The sequence below is a fragment of the Schistocerca piceifrons genome, chromosome 2 (genome assembly GCF_021461385.2).
Source record: "Schistocerca piceifrons isolate TAMUIC-IGC-003096 chromosome 2, iqSchPice1.1, whole genome shotgun sequence".
Classification (NCBI taxonomy): Eukaryota; Metazoa; Arthropoda; class Insecta; order Orthoptera; family Acrididae; genus Schistocerca; species Schistocerca piceifrons.
In genome coordinates, this window is record NC_060139.1 from 796984315 (window position 1) to 797001259 (window position 16945).

Below are 16945 nucleotides of genomic sequence, written 5' to 3' on the forward strand. Positions count from 1 at the left end.
ATCATGCAGAAAAAATGGGAAGATCACATAGTGAACAGAATTATTGTCGCTTTCTACTTCACTTCATTAAAAAAAATTGCCATAGTGCAAACCAACGTGAATTCCCACAGATTTATTGTAACTCATTCAATTCTGTAATAACAACGTCAAATAGATCGCTCACAGTCGTCGTACGATTTCACTGACCAATGACGAAACATGGAGTGTTGTACGCGCTGAACAGCGACTAATATTAAAAAAGCCCCCCCCCCCCCTCAAATCCGGGGACAACAGTTTCTGGGCTGTGTCATCGTGCAAGAGGACGGCACGAAATTCACTTTAACTGAGACTATTTGGAGAGTCCGGGTTTACATAGGTCCGCAGTCTTTTGGCGCCAAAAAGCAGCGTGTTCCTCTGTTAACATACCAGGTGTAACGTTGTACTACCACCGAAACAGCCACGGGCGACACCATGGTCAGCGACAACTGTCAAGTTACAGGACTGGATTGCTCCATTGTGTTAAAGCATTTGTTAACAAACAGCACCAACTGTGTACTTTTGAAGTGAAGTTGCACAGAAATTTGCTCACTGCTAAACAAGGGTGATAACTCGAAGAAATTTACAATCATAACGTTATAAATTTCGTGCCAAATCACAACGAATTTTTAACTTCTTACAAGGGAACCTCCCCATCGCACCCCTCTCAGATTTAGTTATAACTTGGCACAGTGGATAGGCCTTGATAAACCGAACACAGATAAATTGAGAAAACAGGAAGAAGTTGTGTGAAACTGTGAAAAAATAAGCAAAATATACAAACGGAGTAGTCCATGGGTCACATATGCAACATTACGGAGTTCCTGGGTTCAGGAGCGCCGTGGTCTCGTGGTAGCGTGAGCAGCTGCAGATGAACAGGTCAGAGGTCCTTGGTTCAAGTCTTCCCACAAGTGAAAATTTTACTTTCTTTATTTTTGCGTAGTTATTATCTGTCCGTTCGTTCATTGACGTCTCTGTTCACTGTAATAAGTTTAGTGTCTGTGTTTTGCGACCGCACCGCAGAAAACATTTGATCGCAAGGTCATAGGTCAACCGATTCCTCCACAGGAAAACACATCTGATATATTCTATACGACATTGGTGACGGCATGTGCGTCACATGACAGGAATATGTTGTCGACCGACCTAACTTGTACACTTGGCGAATGGGTAAAAAGACTCTTCTACCTTGCCCGATTTAGGTTTTCTTGTGGATGTGATAATTACTCCCAAAAAAGTGATGAAAACATAAGAGTTTGTCACATAAACTGGAAATAAAAAATTAAAATTTTCACTCGATTGAAGATTTGAACCAAGGACCTTTCGTTCCGCAGCTGCTCATGCTACCACGTGACCACGGAGCTCCTGCTGTCTTAGCATCCTTGATGTTACCTACCTTGCCATGAACTACTCAGTTTGTATATTTTGCTTATTTTTTCTCAGTTCCACACAACTTCTTCCTGTTTTCTCAATTGATCTGTGTTCAGTTTTTCAAGGCCTATCCACTGTGCCAACTTATAACTAAATCTGAGGGGGGTGCGATGGGGAGGTTCCCTTGTTAGCAGTTCTGTAGGCGTTGCAAATACTTCGTTCCGCCAAAAAATCTTCTTCATACTACGAATTGAGTAACAAAATCCACAATATATGTAGTAACCACATTCGATAGAACTTGCGTTGGACATACGGCAATATATCTTCAATTCTAGAAATTTATGTTGGCCTACCTAGCACCCAAGTGTAAAAGTTGGTGTCCACCAGTCTACAGGAATGACTCCCATATGTATAAAAATTAAAATTATCCTATGACTACCAAGAACGAAGTACTGTACACGAACTATTCCAGTTTTGAGAAAGCCGAGTTAGTGATACCGCGGGGCACTGTATGGCGTATGCGATACCGACGCGGTAGACTACATGCCGGAGGCGCAGGACAGCGCGCTAGCAAGAGACCAAAGCAAATAGCCCAGTCCGAGAGCGCAGCGCAGCTGTCGCTGCAACGTGGCAACGGCGCGCCAGCGCAGCCAAGCTCAGACTGGCAGGCGGCGGTGTCCGACGTGGCAACGCTGGACTGTTATATAACCTCTGCGTGCCCACCCGCTTGTTACGTCATCACACATCTATGATCGGACAGTCACGTTTCCTACAACGTGAGAATAGATCGGTCTCATTGATCCCGTTCCGCAAGAGTCCACGCCACACTCGCTAACGGGATGTCGCTGCGCGATCGGTATCAGCGGCGATGAATGTTCTCCTCAGCCATGCTGCCGCCTTATAAACCCAGCTTTTGCGCGTGTAGGAGACCTGCGACTTAACATCGAAGACATATTCCAGCCGCTGGGAAAGAAATGAATAATGCTTTGTCAACGCTGTATTTTGTTGAAACTTGATGATTGTTGAACAGAGAGCACTAGCCAAACAATCCTTAAGAAAATCTACAGGTTTCTCACAATGTGCGGTTAAATGTGCATCCAATTTTCTAGTAAGATACAAATGATATGATTTTCCAAAAGTAATACATCGACTAATATCAACATATACTGGAAGGCAAAAACCACTGTACCAGACATAATGTACTACGTACACTCTGTGTTATAAAAAATACACACTGCGTTATGAAATTCTCAGCTAACAGCTGGTTTTCCCGCTGGGTTATTCCGCCAAGAGCATTAAAAATGACGAACTATACTCAAAGGGTAATGAACATCTGAGGTCTTACTTGCTTATACACTTTTTTTTGTTTGCGCGACTACATGACGTTCAGCTGAAGCACATTACAATTGTGACTTACATCTCGAGTGCCTTCTTCACTAATCAATGCTAAAACGGAAATTAGCTGAATAAATCAAGAAGTACACGCATGTAATTTAGCAATTCAGGAGACATGAGTTTGTCAAGTCTACGACATGGACACTTGGGACTTACCTCAAGTTAGAACTGTAAAAGGACATGGAAAAGTAATCATCGAACGCTCCTTGAAAAAAAAAAAAAAAAAAAAAAAACTTGCCACAACCAATTTAAAGATACCACGGATAACCTAAACCTGGGGGATGTAAGCGGATTTTCGCCACAAACCTCTTGAACGTGATACCAGTGCGAGCCACATCCCTCTCGAACGCGAGTCCACTACCTTGATTACTGCGTTACGAATCCAATAAATCGCTCTGCTACCAACCCTCGCCACAAATTAGTTGAAAATAGGGCACACACGGAAGTAACTGTCACTGAACAAGTTTTGTAGTCTAGTTGTATCACGCCCGCGCAACAGTCCACACTTCAGATGTGGGATCGTACTTCCTCAGCTCTTGTCCGGGTACACTGTAGAAAAACGTGGTGCAACGTTACTTTAGTTCTGCGCACCACTCTACAGTGTAGTTTCTGAATACTACTGTGACAGGTCGAAGGAGGGATGGTTGGTTACTGGAACACATCTACCTCACTCTGTTACCGGTCTAAAAGGCCTGACTGCAGCTGGAGTGTAGCCGTTCTATCCGCCGCGGCACTAGTAGCGGCAGGGACTACGGATCCCTCGTCCCGGTTGCCTTTCAACTACGGGAAAGTCCCCCGGCACTCATTTTGACAACGGACCATGAGGACCCGGGTGAAAGTTCCCGGCACCTCCAGGGCAGGCGTCTAGTTTTCTAGGCGACAAGCAAGCACGCTCACAGATACATGAGATTATGCCAACTTACGACAAGAAAATCGATGTAAGCAGAGCATTGTCTTCTACAGGGATACACTGACGTCACTATGATGTCACTTTGGCAAACCAGGGAAACCCTATATTGTATAACCAAGTTGCCGCCTCCGTGGGCTGGTGGTTAGCGTCGCCACCAACTGATGCGGAGGCCCCGGGTTCGATTTCATGTGACAACCTCGGATTTTTCTGTGGTGGAATGGTTAATTCGGTATCATGAGGCCAAATAATACGCTGATTAAACTGGAAAACTGGCATTCAAGAAGTTGAGAGGCGACATATAAAAGGCTTTATGCAGAAACAGAAGAACAACTTCCATCAGCTATGACCGCTCTAGTACGCCATTTACAGTGATGACCAGTTTCAGCAAACTACAGCGATCTTGGCTGTTTGAAGTTGTACTTCTGTGTCCACATTACTCCATATCGCCTCCTAACTTGATAATGTCAAGCATATAGATAAAAGGCCATTATCTGCATCAAAACCCGACGACAGTAAATTAGGACGGTCAAACTATATGCAGCAGGTAAACCTGTTTCGGTGTAAAAACATTTAACAGCTACACATGCATGTTGGTTAAGCTCGTTGCACGTGTCTCGTAAACCCTTATATGATTTGTGGCCAAAGTCTATGAGCTATTTACAAAACACTGTCATCGAAATTAACTTTCTTCGATTGCATAGACTCGTTTGTTTTTTGATCTTCGGTCCAAAGAGTTGCTAGATGCATCTTTTCACTTTGGACATTTACTGTCGCAATAATCGTTGATGCCACTCATGCAGTCAGATTTACAACTTTTTATAACGGGACAATCGCTGTACTTTCAAGGAAGAATGAGTCACACTTCACTTCAAACCACAGGCACTATCTTCAATCGGCAACTACACAAGTGCGTGTAATCATCCGTCTCTAGTAACTGGACGTCTTCTGCTCCTCAGTGGCGATCGAACAACATTTTAATCGAACTGTGGCCAGTTTTACATAGGTGTCCGATAATTCATCAACTGTTAATGACGGAGAAACTACAGCAATGGCAGCCACGGCTTAACAGTGTCTGCTCCTGATGCCCTCGATTCGGTAGCCTCACCTGCCACAGGAGCCAGTCACGGAGCAGCAGGCGTGTGACCTCCTTAGATCCGGTTAAGTGGGCGCCATTGTTCACCAACGGCGCGTAGGCGTCCACAGCAGGGCGCGACAAGAAAACCGGCAACATGAGGCCAGGTTCTACTATACAAAAGTCGTCTGTAGCCACATCAACGTTAAAGAAAATTTGAAAAAGCTCTGGGAGTGTTGTTACGGCTTTTACAAAGAGATGAAAGACAGCATACAATATTGGGTAATAAACATGGTTTGGCACATACGTTACGAATGAGAAATACAGTATTCCTTGTGTTTTATAGCTTCTTTGGTTACGAAAGATCAAACTGAACACATGAAAAAGATACATCCTCAGAGCCAACCACAGACGCTAACAGAAGATGAATAACTCATTACATAATCCATCTGCACTTCCAAAAACCACTCGTTATCCTGTTTACTTGTTAATTGTCATTCGGGTTGGTTAATTTTCTCAGCACAGTGATTAACATTTCTTCCCAATTTCGCACCAAAAATGTTGAGGTGTTATGCACGGAATTTGCATTCAGCAGTATAGGTTCGACTTTCCTTTGAATATGTCAGAGTATATTCTCTTGCCCATGCTTACCCAACAGAGTAGAGTAATTTATGAAATATGCAGTAAACTACTTGATGAGAACACTGTGTACATGTGGTGGATGCAACATAGTAATGTTCAAATATGGATACATAGAATGACAAGCTTATGATCAGCACCTCACCGAAAGTTCGAGTTCCAAAAGGTCATTAATGGCCACATGATTAGAAACAGAAGAATACTTTCTAACAGTTACAGGATACCAGTTGGGGCTATTTCAGCACAACGAGTTGTATAGTAGGGGGGTGAGCAAATGAATTATTAGTGACAGAGGCAATGAATTGAAAACGGAAATGGCTCTATGTAACAAGCCGTTCAGAATTCGGCTAAAATCTTAGTTTCACAAGTGGAAAACGAAAATCAGGACGACTAGGGGCGTGATAACGCAATGGTTGCAGGATAATTTACGGCCTATGCAATGGGTTCGTGCAGTTGGTTTGATATATTGTGTTCTAAGGATGGGCACTAGTCTGTAGTAACCAGTTAAGTGGAAAGAATACACATCGCTCAAAAAATGGCGTGATCCGTATCGAGAAATTGGCTCGAAATACAGACCGGTCGCAACTTGGTACGATTCGTATCGAGAAATTGCCGGTGCGGCTGGACTGGAGGGTAACAGAGCGTGGCGAATACCGGTCACGGACGTGAGTCCAGTCAGGAGCCAATGTAGCTGAAACATAAATGGAAAGCAAGCGACTAGGAAGTAATTTCCAAACGGTTTAGGCTACTGTGAACAATGCAACCGAGTGGAGTGGCGAGCAAAAACGCACGTAACTGAAACTCCTAATACTGACCCGAGTAGTCTAATGAGTTCTGAATCATGTAAAATGCTACTTGTTTGCACGCATTTACTAATAATGAGAGAGATTTACTGATATCGGTTGTTTCCGTGTCTCTGCCACGCAAATGAAAATACAAATTTGTTGACGTCACTACTACTCCTTCAAAACGTGCTTGCCTGTAAAAGATGCAAGACAGTGCTGATATAACTTTTGGCACTGTTCACCATACCTCGTGGTTATGGTTATTAATAAATGTACATACATCTTAACAACAGGGAAAATTTGATAATCGTGCACTAAGAAACGCAAACGATAAACTACTGACTTTACCTATGATTTCTATACCAGCTGAGGGTAGCTTGAGCCTGAATGATATTACTTTCCGCGTAGTATCGAAAACCGTTATCTATCTGCAATTTTCCGCCAGACCGGCAGATGCAGTCGCCTTAACCGTTAGGCAATCCGAGCACTTCTCCAGGAGTTGAACTATACACTTTTATTGTCGCCAACTTTTCCCAAAAACTGCTTGGGACAAACTCTGGCACTAGTGTTCCGGAACAATGAGCGGAAACATCGATATGTGACGAACATAGTACAACGAGAATATGCCGCGACACGCTTCCACCATCCTAAACCTTATGGTTCATTTGGAAGTTGATGTATTATAGCACGTGAAATGGAGCAAAGGTCCTCCCTATGCACTCCTTACTGCTCACTAAAACAACAAAGCACTTGATGTGCAAATAAAAGCGTCGAAGAACACTTCTGAAGAGACACATGACTCCAGAATTCGTAGAATTCGCAATAACCATGTATAACAAATCGCAGTACTTTTTGGCTGCGTTTATGGAATGCATGCACCGACTTATCATAGAGCAAAAACCAAGTACCATGCTACGGTACTCCACATAATCTGTTCAGGCTAGGGAGGTATTAGGGCGCCAGTTATACAGTGTTCCAAAAGGCAAGGTCAATATTCAGGGATATGACAGCAACGAACATCTTCGATACTGTGGAACAAATCTCTTCAACTGCAAGTTCCTTGCTTTCCATATTTTGTGAGGAGGTAGGATGGATCAAATCAAGAAAAATTCTCTGGTAAACGTTGGCTCTAAAATGCATGCCTTTTAAGAGCTACGAGCAGCTGTTCAGTAAAAAAGATGTTTCACAGTAGCGAAGATAACGAGTGCTCATAGCTCTTAACGTATGCAATTTAGGGCCCATGTTTACTTAACTTTTTTCTATAAATGATCGTTCCTGTCATATCCCTGAATATTGACAATTGCTCCTATTTAGGGCACCCTGTTTAGGGACGCCCACAAGTTGTGTGTAATCTGGGGTTCCCTACATCTGCTTTTGAATGAACGTAGAAAAATCTTAAATTAGTAACACTTTATAATTCTGTTGACGCACGAGAACAAACGCTGAAATTCAATCCAATGTAAATAATGTGCATCCGAGTTAGGGATCCTATTAGTTTCCGCACTGGATGCATTACAACAGCAACAATATTGAACACAATGGATCCACAGTGTATCCAAATAAAAACTGACTGTGAGCATCAAATTTCTTAGGCATCAATTAAGACGAATTGCGTGACGACGTTTTCCAGCTCAGTTGAACGTCACAAAATACCAACTGGTTTCCAAGATTAAACTACAACTGGCACCAAGACGAAAACACTTTGTTCAGTAGACACTACCCGTGGAACTATGTGAACTCGATCACAAGACGCAGTTAGCAATGGAAGTACGAAGAACTGAAATCTACTGTCACGCACATTTCCTGATACTTACACAATAGGAGTGTCGTAAATCCACTTAACACATTCACTTCAATAAAGGGCTGGCATTATACTAAAACTTCATTTATTCTGTTGCAAAAATTTCCATTCAGAATAATGACGAGTCGCACGCACGAAGCAAGATTCTTCCGGGTTAGAATAGGGATCAAAATATGCAATAATTTCAACTTGAGCGGTATTACCACTAGGAAATTTCGGTATGACTCGTATCCACGCAACTATACTGATACAAGCTGCTCGTTATATAGTTTTAATCTGAAAAAAAAAAAAAAAGAACCGGGAGTGTGTGGGTGCAAGCTATCTCGTGCTAGCTGTTTAAGCAATATTTCTAATCGCAGCTTTCTGATCAGTTAATACGACCTATATACTTGGGGCATCAACCCCGACTCAGAGGTACTGTTTACCAAAAATCTGAGTATGCCCTTGAGTCGTGATCAGAGGATTCAAAAAACTAGAAGGGTGCCTACAACGCAGAAGCACTGTTTAATGACCTCGTCACGTTTTGGTACAAAAATTCACTTTTCTGGCAGGTTCTCACTCCGTTGCTATTTATAGTCTCTGCTGAAAGTGAAATGCCTTCATGGACGATAATGTCTTATCCGAAGTGAAGAAATTCATACAAGATACCTTTACTGCGAAGTTAAGTAACTTGCCCACAGGACATTGGATAGTTACACGAGAGTTGAGAGACGGCCATAGATGGTGTAAAGAAGAATAATTTAGAATAGGAATGATTTTAGGTTTCGTGAGACACTTTCAAACCAACGTTACTCCTAAACATGGAAACTGGGCATTGATGACCGCTGATTAGGTTTACCAGCGTAATATCAACAAAAATCTCGTATTAGGGGTTAGAAGAAAAGCAATGAAGTACGGATAAACTAGATACGGTTTTGTGGGTAACAAACGGAACTGAGGTAGTCGCTACTGACTGCTAAACAAAACACACTATCGATTATGGATACTCGGTGCAACAATTAATGGTAAGCGGTACCAAAGTTTGTATCTACTTTAACTACTAGTGCAAAATCGCATACTTAAACTGTAGACATCTGCGAATCGCTCAAGCAACAAGGCCACTAACTGCTCCAAAAATAGTATTCCTTTGAAACGTAATTATCTTAAGTAATTACTGAAAATCAGACTTGTGAATCTATTTTATAAATACTATGCGTGAGTCCACACTAAACTTATCTGGTTTCACTGTTTTACATTTTACAAATTTTTTACAACTGGTGAACTCCAGTAGTTAAAATAATACCAGGGCAAAGCGATTCCCATTTGGTCAGTAAATGTATGTGTTATGGATTGGAACCCTTTCTAGAAAAGCCCTCTGTGTTAATGGAGTCCTTGTATGAGATGAATATAAAGTGTGATAAAAGAAACTAAAATACAAATTCAGTGGAAACAGATTCCAATATAACATAAGGGGGGTGGCAACTTAAGTCACTGAATACCATGATAAACATCCCGTCACTACGAAATGCCTACACCAAACTAAAGAATTAGACGAAAGACGTTATACGCGCAAATATGGTATTGCGTTCTTGGCCTATTACTGAGACTTACTCAACAATCTATCCTAATGAGTACAATTCAATCAGTAACCAAACCATGGCGTGACATACAGATAAAAATTTGTCAGGAATGAAACTCATGTTGTCAGACACAAATATTGCATTTACCACCAACGAAGTCCATGAACTCCGGGGTTTGTTAGCACGCAAATATTGTACTCAATTGTGCGAAAATGTACGCTATGCAAAATACCATGAACACGAAATTAATCAATAGACATATCAAAAGATGCATTACTAATATGTGCTCACAAATACTGTATTCCAGAACAATAAATAACCATAGCGTTCGTAAATGAAAAGATGAAATTATTTTCTGTTAAGGAAACTGGACAAGTAGTAGGGCATGTAGCAAATCGTCTCCAAAGAGATACGCAGTATTTCACATTTAACTATTTCAGCTTCTTAAATCTCATATCAAAATTTAGAAGAAACGTTTACAAATAGGTTGTCACTCGGTATTTATCCATTATAGCTTACAGACCCATTTGACGTGTGTGCGAACACTAAGCCTATGCAGTTTTCTATTTGCAAATTTCGTCTGTAATTCACTTGTACCTAGCGCTCGTTCATAGGCAACTACCACATTGCAGGAAAGTAATGATACACGCTACGGATAACTGGTGTGTACTGGCCATAACCTGTTTGCCACGAACAATGTCTTGGTGGCAGGAGCATACTCTTCGGTCTTACAGTTAAAAGAATAACAACTTACTGCGCGCTTACAGTGTAGGTGAGTGTCACCTGTCAAAATTGTGTTCATTAGTCTTACCCCTACCAAATATAACTGTGGGCAAACTTTAAACACGCAGACAAAACAATAATTAAAAATAGTCTCACGTAAGGAACTGCAAATTTAAGCCACCAAAGTTCTCTATGCATCTTGTCTTCAACAAAATCACACACAAAATTACTTCTGGTTATTTGCGGGATGCTTTACAACATTCTCCAGGTTTACACTGGTCGTGAGAAATAGCATATATTAAAAATTTCAACAAACATAGAACACCATAACAAGGTTACCAGTTTAGTAAACAAAACTCATTTAGAAAGTTATAGTCTGTACAAAATGTGTACCTCACGTACTTCGGCCTATGGCATACATACTGCAAACCATCTTTACGATATGATTTCCACTACTATGGCTACCTTCACCGAACTTTGAAGGGATACTCGAAACGTGATCTAAATAAAGCAAGCACGGCATGGCTACTAATAACCAATGAAGAACACATTTAAGTTTTTATCTTAAAATTTCCATGTGTTTCGTGTAAAGTGCGTAACAGTTATGTGAATTCGTCGTAGTCACTTTAGATACAACCTAATCTCTGTGGCCATGTTTCAACATATATCGCGAAGCGTACATGAACTGCTTTACATATCTGAATCGTCGTATTCTAAATCAATCTATGATAAATGTCACTTATTCAATAATGGATTTCTATTTGCGAAAATTAGCTCGATCTTTCACGAATCACACATAGAAAAACATGACAAAGATGTGTACGATTGATAATTTGCACGACAGCCTACCACAAAACATTCTACAATATATAAACGTTCAATATACATCAGCAGAAACTCTGATTGTACACTACGTGTTAACCATATCTTCCCATACAGTTTCAAACATTGCTTGCTACGAAATAAAGGAATACCTAACACCACTAAGAGAGAGAGAGAGAGAGAGAAATCACGACGTAGTGTTACACAAATTATAACTGCTAAATACTTGACTGCCAAATATTGATTATTATGAAGAAGCATAAGCCGTTTGAATATAATACCCCTTGCCTCTTAATTCACCAAGCAATGATGCATGACAGTTTTTAAAAGAAATGATAGCAGAAAGGGGAGGGAGTGGTGATTTACACAGTGGGCGGCACATCAGATATGCTGAAAATCTAAACGAATACACCTGACCACTGACATATATGTAATGTGTATACATGACGTGGACAGATCGCATTTCTATGAATAGATAACACGCTAATTTCAAAAAAGGACCTGACAATTCCTTCACAATTTACAGAGTGCCAGCTACTACGAATAAACACCATTAACCTGAAACCTAAGATTAGTTAAATGTATCTACTATGTTGCTGCCATATCTGCATCCTATCTTCGGGCTTTCCGCATTCGAGAGCTACAGCGCCCCCACCATACTACGTCATACATGTTTGCCGCCTCCTCTGTATCACTTTCAAAACAAAATTAAAATCACACGCATAACAGTCAGCGGTGCTTAGTCTGATTTTATCCCCTAGTGCTGTGCTTCTGGAATTTCACACTAGCGACTTGTCTTGCACCTTAATAACATAAAATGAGAACCACTGAAGAAAGAAACTGTGTAATAAGATACTAAAAACTGTAACATTATCACTATACAGAAAATATTGAAATGCGACCTTATACGTGGGTATTGCTCAATCTGAAATTCCACGATTACATACAATTCGAGAAACTAAACACCAAAACAACAGAAGACATTTATAAAGGTGGGGAAGCATGCATTGACGAAACTGTCGTTTCAAAATTAGTTACTACACAAATAACATCATAGACTGAAATAATAAAAAGGAGCAATCCAAAACAAATGATCTGTGTTTATGTTGTTCGTTAGGACTCACGGCGTCCGGAGTAGGCAGGCCTGAGTTCGATGTTCGCTGTCGGAGATTCCGAAGCTGAAAACAACTCACGTCGTGAAACACTGCACACACTGGCACCTTCTAGCACATCCACAACACCATAACAACAAAAAACACCTAAGACAACAACACTCGATGATGCTGATCTGGTATCACCACCATTTTTCCCTTGGCACCAAACAACATACCGTTTAAAATGTTCTCGGATGCGATCCTCACGGATATTCTCCGGCAAATTTCCGACCCACAGATGACGAGTCTCTCTAACCATCTTGCGCTGAACTCTTCATCGGGGAACCTTCACGTAGCTTCTCTCGGCAGGAAAACGTACGCACGAAACATAATAAATCCGGCGATTCCTGCACAACACATTACTGCTGTGGTTCTCCACACTAATCTACAGTTGAGTGACGTCACCGTGGCGGGATCAGAACGAAAACCTTGCTAGGCTCGCCGACTGGGACGCTACGTCGCATTGGCGGGAATGAACTTGCTTCGCGCGAGTTGCGCAGCCGACTGGACGAGTCCACTGCTAGAGTGTCACGGAGGGGAGGCCGCCACCGGGGAAGGAGATCAGATCGGGTCGAATTCAGAGTGCAGAACAGGGCTGCATAGGGAAGCGTCGCTGTGCTGCCCTGTGCTCTGTACAGTAACGTACTTGTCGTTAATCAGTTTTGTTCAACACTTCGTGCTATCATTAATGCAAAACTTGTTTATGCAATGTGGAATTAGAGAGTACAACGCTTTTTGTGGTTGCAGTGAAACGATATTTCTCAAAGAGAGGATAAGAACTGGAAGCGTGAATCGGAAGTTAATGTATTCGGATTGTCCTGTTATTTATTTGTATTACAGCTGTTTGAACAACGTATTTTAATGACTTAAGTCTGTGCCGTAAACTCTCAATAAAAATATTTTTAATTAAAATCATTTAATACTAGCCATCCGAAAAAGCATTTCGTGGTTAGCACATTCTGAACTTTCGTAACGATCCACAAAATGTACGGCTAGAGAAAATTTACTTAACATTAAATTTCGTACATATCAACAGTTACAACCTTTAGAGATTTTGTGTGTTCATTGGTAAGCCGTTAAAGATTTATACATCAGCAGCCATACCCAAAGTCGCTATTTCTATAGTCAACTACGTAGACAATTACTTGCAGCCCTGTAAGTAAACCTTACGTACAACTATAGAGACACTACACATAATATAGTACTTGTGATTTCTTGCCTAATGGAGCTTTATTTTATTTATTTTTAAACTAAGCCTCTGGAGTTTCATTTAGTTGGTCTAATAAAAACAGTGCTAATACTTAGGTTGAGGGGACAAAATTGATACATTTCGCGATGAGGAAGTCCATTCATTTGTACTTAGTACACAGAATTACATTGACTGATGCGCACACCTGAAATAAATATGCCAATATTTGTACTTCCGGTCGCTTATGACGTTTAATTTGTATGCTTACCAGACGTCTTTCAGTTTGAGTACAGGTCGTTGGTGTTTTTTGGTAGAAATTTATTTAGTGTCTTGCATTAGCTCGAATCAAGGGAAGAAGGAAAGGGTTAGATACATTTTATTTATTATGAAATTGACCATTTCTGACACCCACTAAAATGCGAGCAAATGCTAGTCCCGCGCGCTCTAGCGGTGCTGCAAGAAACCTCGGTTTGCATTACAGGTTCAATCATAAGCATCTTCTCGCTGTGATGAAACAGATCTGATAAATTTACCTTAAGAAATGTTTCAGTAAATTAGAAAAGTTACTCTTGAGTTTCAGAAGCTCTAAACTCCACATTTTTTTCTGAAATCATGCCATCAACGAATCCTAGCAATTTTATTTGCGGTATGCTCTGAAATAAATTGTTAATTTCGCGTGCTGCTTCATCGATGGGATTGTGTTTCTTCACACCAGTAACGTTGTTGAAAATGTTTGCCTTTCAGCGGTATATTTACTATTAATAACAATTCAAAATAAATCACGTAACAAAGCAGCATTCAAATCACAGATCATAAAAGAAACAAGTCGATCACACTGAAGTCCATGAAATTAAAATAAACACAAACCATCCCATGTCCTTACATGAGAAGGTATGGCTCTCGGAGGTCTCGACCAAAGACATATCCTGTGGATTATGGAAGAATGATCCATTTTCGAATCACTTGTATCGTCTAAAATTTGTCATTGCAACACGGAGCACACAGACACGTGGCAGCCCAACCGCAGTGGACTGATGAGCAAAGGTCCGTAGTTCCGCTGCTTGCCGTCACGGCGCTACTGACCAGATCCTGATGTACAGCTGCGCACGCGGCGTCGTTGCGTCAGACAGCAATGGTGCCAGTTCTTCTGCTGTGAAGATAGTGCCAAATAAGTGTCCTGTATTTTACAACGTCGGTAGCTCGAAAATATGTATAGCTGTTTGGTTTCATATACGACAGTGAGGAACCGCTATTTAAGAAACTACCCAAAGGAGCTGTGTCTGCCGTCTCAGGAAAGGCCCGGCGTAGTTACTGGAATATCAAACTTTCTAGGGGCAACGTTCTCGTTCAGGTTTGCGTAGGTTATAACTGAAAATTTTGGAATAATGTGCCGAGTCACTAGATAATTACTAGCTAGCAGTGAATGTCATTCCATCCCATAAATTAAATGCAGCAGTTTCCCACTTCGAAGAATGAGCAAAAAAATATTATGACAGATGGTGGATATCAGTTTCATATGGTTTGTAGTCTTAACGTGGCACAACATATGTAATTAAGCAGTTTAATGCATTAGCGGCTACAGTATTGTAGTGCTTCACTCTAACATATCTATCTTCTCTTTATTCACATAAAATTATATTTTGCCTAGACAAGTGTTTTTGTTAAGAGTATTCCGGTGTTCCACGGAGGCATTTCATTAAACAGGGATGTATAATTTTCTGCCCCATCAGTATGTTACGTTGGTGTTGAAAGTGTTCAGCATGTTGCGTTTGTGTTGAAAGTGTAGCAACTACATTTACCACAGAACAAACACACCAGTCTAAAACACTTTCGTCCGGCAGGAACTTGGATTATGTTAGGAAGTCCCAAGTACCAAGCTCTTCAGATCAGCGTTTCCGGTCAGTTATCTAATTTGGACTGTGGAAGGTAAACATATACGTGGTTGTAGCCTTGCTTATTTTTTTCATCATTTCAGATAAATTCCTGTTGCCCGTTTACGTACCATTTATGGACTAACACAACCTGATGGTCGTCGCTATTTCAGTTCCGCTGAATAAAGACCGATATTTATACGTTAACAAAATCTCTCGATTTAGATATGGCAATATGTTTGACAGGTATTACCAAGTCACAAACTATAAAGCAAAATAAAAAAAAACGTTTGAAGGCATAAATTAGATTTGTTTCAGGTTTGTATGATTGAATAAGATGGAAACCTGCTGTTTTGGCGTTTTCCGGCTCAGTTACACGAACATTAAATAAATATCAAAACGTTAATACATTGCGCATGAATATCATAGAAATCGATCACATTAATTAAATATCTAGGTTTGACTTTACTAGGCGGTGTGAAGTGAAACGTATTAAAACCTAATTGTGGGAAGGGCAAAATGCATTGACAGAATTCAGGAAAATCAGCCTGAGACCCCTAGATCATTTGAAATAAAAGATGGGAATAAAGCCAAGGAATTTAAAGCGCACTGCTAATTTTGTGTTACGCAGTTGATTGCATTTGCAAAGATTTCCAGAAAATGTTCCTGCCAAACAGTTTTGGTTAAGATTAGGGGCCTAGTGTTTGAGAAGGGCTAGAACTATTTCAGTGCTTCAATCATGTATTTCGATTAACATTGTGAAAGAAACGAGATATCAAAGAGATTACGGACGTGCACGACATTTTAAAATACTCTCCGCCATGCAGTGGCTTGGGGATCTATATTTAATCTAGACTCCGCGTTTAAGCTATTTTTTTTTAGTAAATAACACACTTCCTCTCCCCCCTCTTGCACCCCCCTCCGTCTTCTGTACCACCATACAAGGGCCATTGTTGCATCGACGAGTGTTCTCTGGGAATGTAACAAAACCTGTAGTCAATACCTCGCCGTAAATCTCTCCTGAAGTGTTGAAGTTAGGACAAGATGCAACAACTGTTTTCTTTCTCGCGCTGTATGCTTCTGCACAGACGTGTTGGAGGAAGTTCTGCGAAGTTTTCTTTGACGTGCCCTCGATCAGCACTAGAATTCATTCATTGTGTCATACACATCCGATTCGTTCCATTCTGGGCTAATCTTTCCACGTCTGCTATACAAACCTAGCTAAGAACAGGTAGGTCCACTGAAAAAGAAACACATTCATAGGAGTATCTAGTCGTATTTGTGGTTAGAATGAAACCATCTTCATTGGCAGAAAGCAGCGCGGTATCATAATTTGAGTGTTAGCCACACACAGAACTTTGCATTGGGTCCATGAAAGTGTAATGGAGTTATTGCAATCCCTGTTATTCACTGATGTGTTAGCAGGCACAAAATGGTCACTCTCACTTTTCGCAGGTTAAGTGTTATCGACTAAATTAGTAACACACAGTAAAATCTGGGTGGAATGTCATTCTGACGTGAAGACTGATTCATGGTTTGTAATGTAGTGCAGCACATCAGGTATCTTAAGGATGCAGTTTTTGATTTCACGATAAAGCAGCCACAAGTGAAGCTCTTTGCCGTACAAATTATAATGACG

The 16945-nt window shown here is 40.8% G+C and overlaps 1 protein-coding gene across 1 annotated transcript in view; it reads right to left on the reverse strand.

Moving 5' to 3' along the window:
- Positions 1-12630, reverse strand: part of LOC124774744 (protein split ends-like) — a 369929-nt gene extending 357299 nt beyond the window's left edge. The window contains exon 1 of the mRNA XM_047249505.1: positions 12423-12630. Within this exon, the coding sequence (XP_047105461.1) occupies positions 12423-12505 (83 nt within the window). The 5' untranslated portion in view covers positions 12506-12630. The remainder of the gene's footprint in view (positions 1-12422) is intronic.
- Between the last annotated feature and the right edge of the window lie 4315 nt (positions 12631-16945).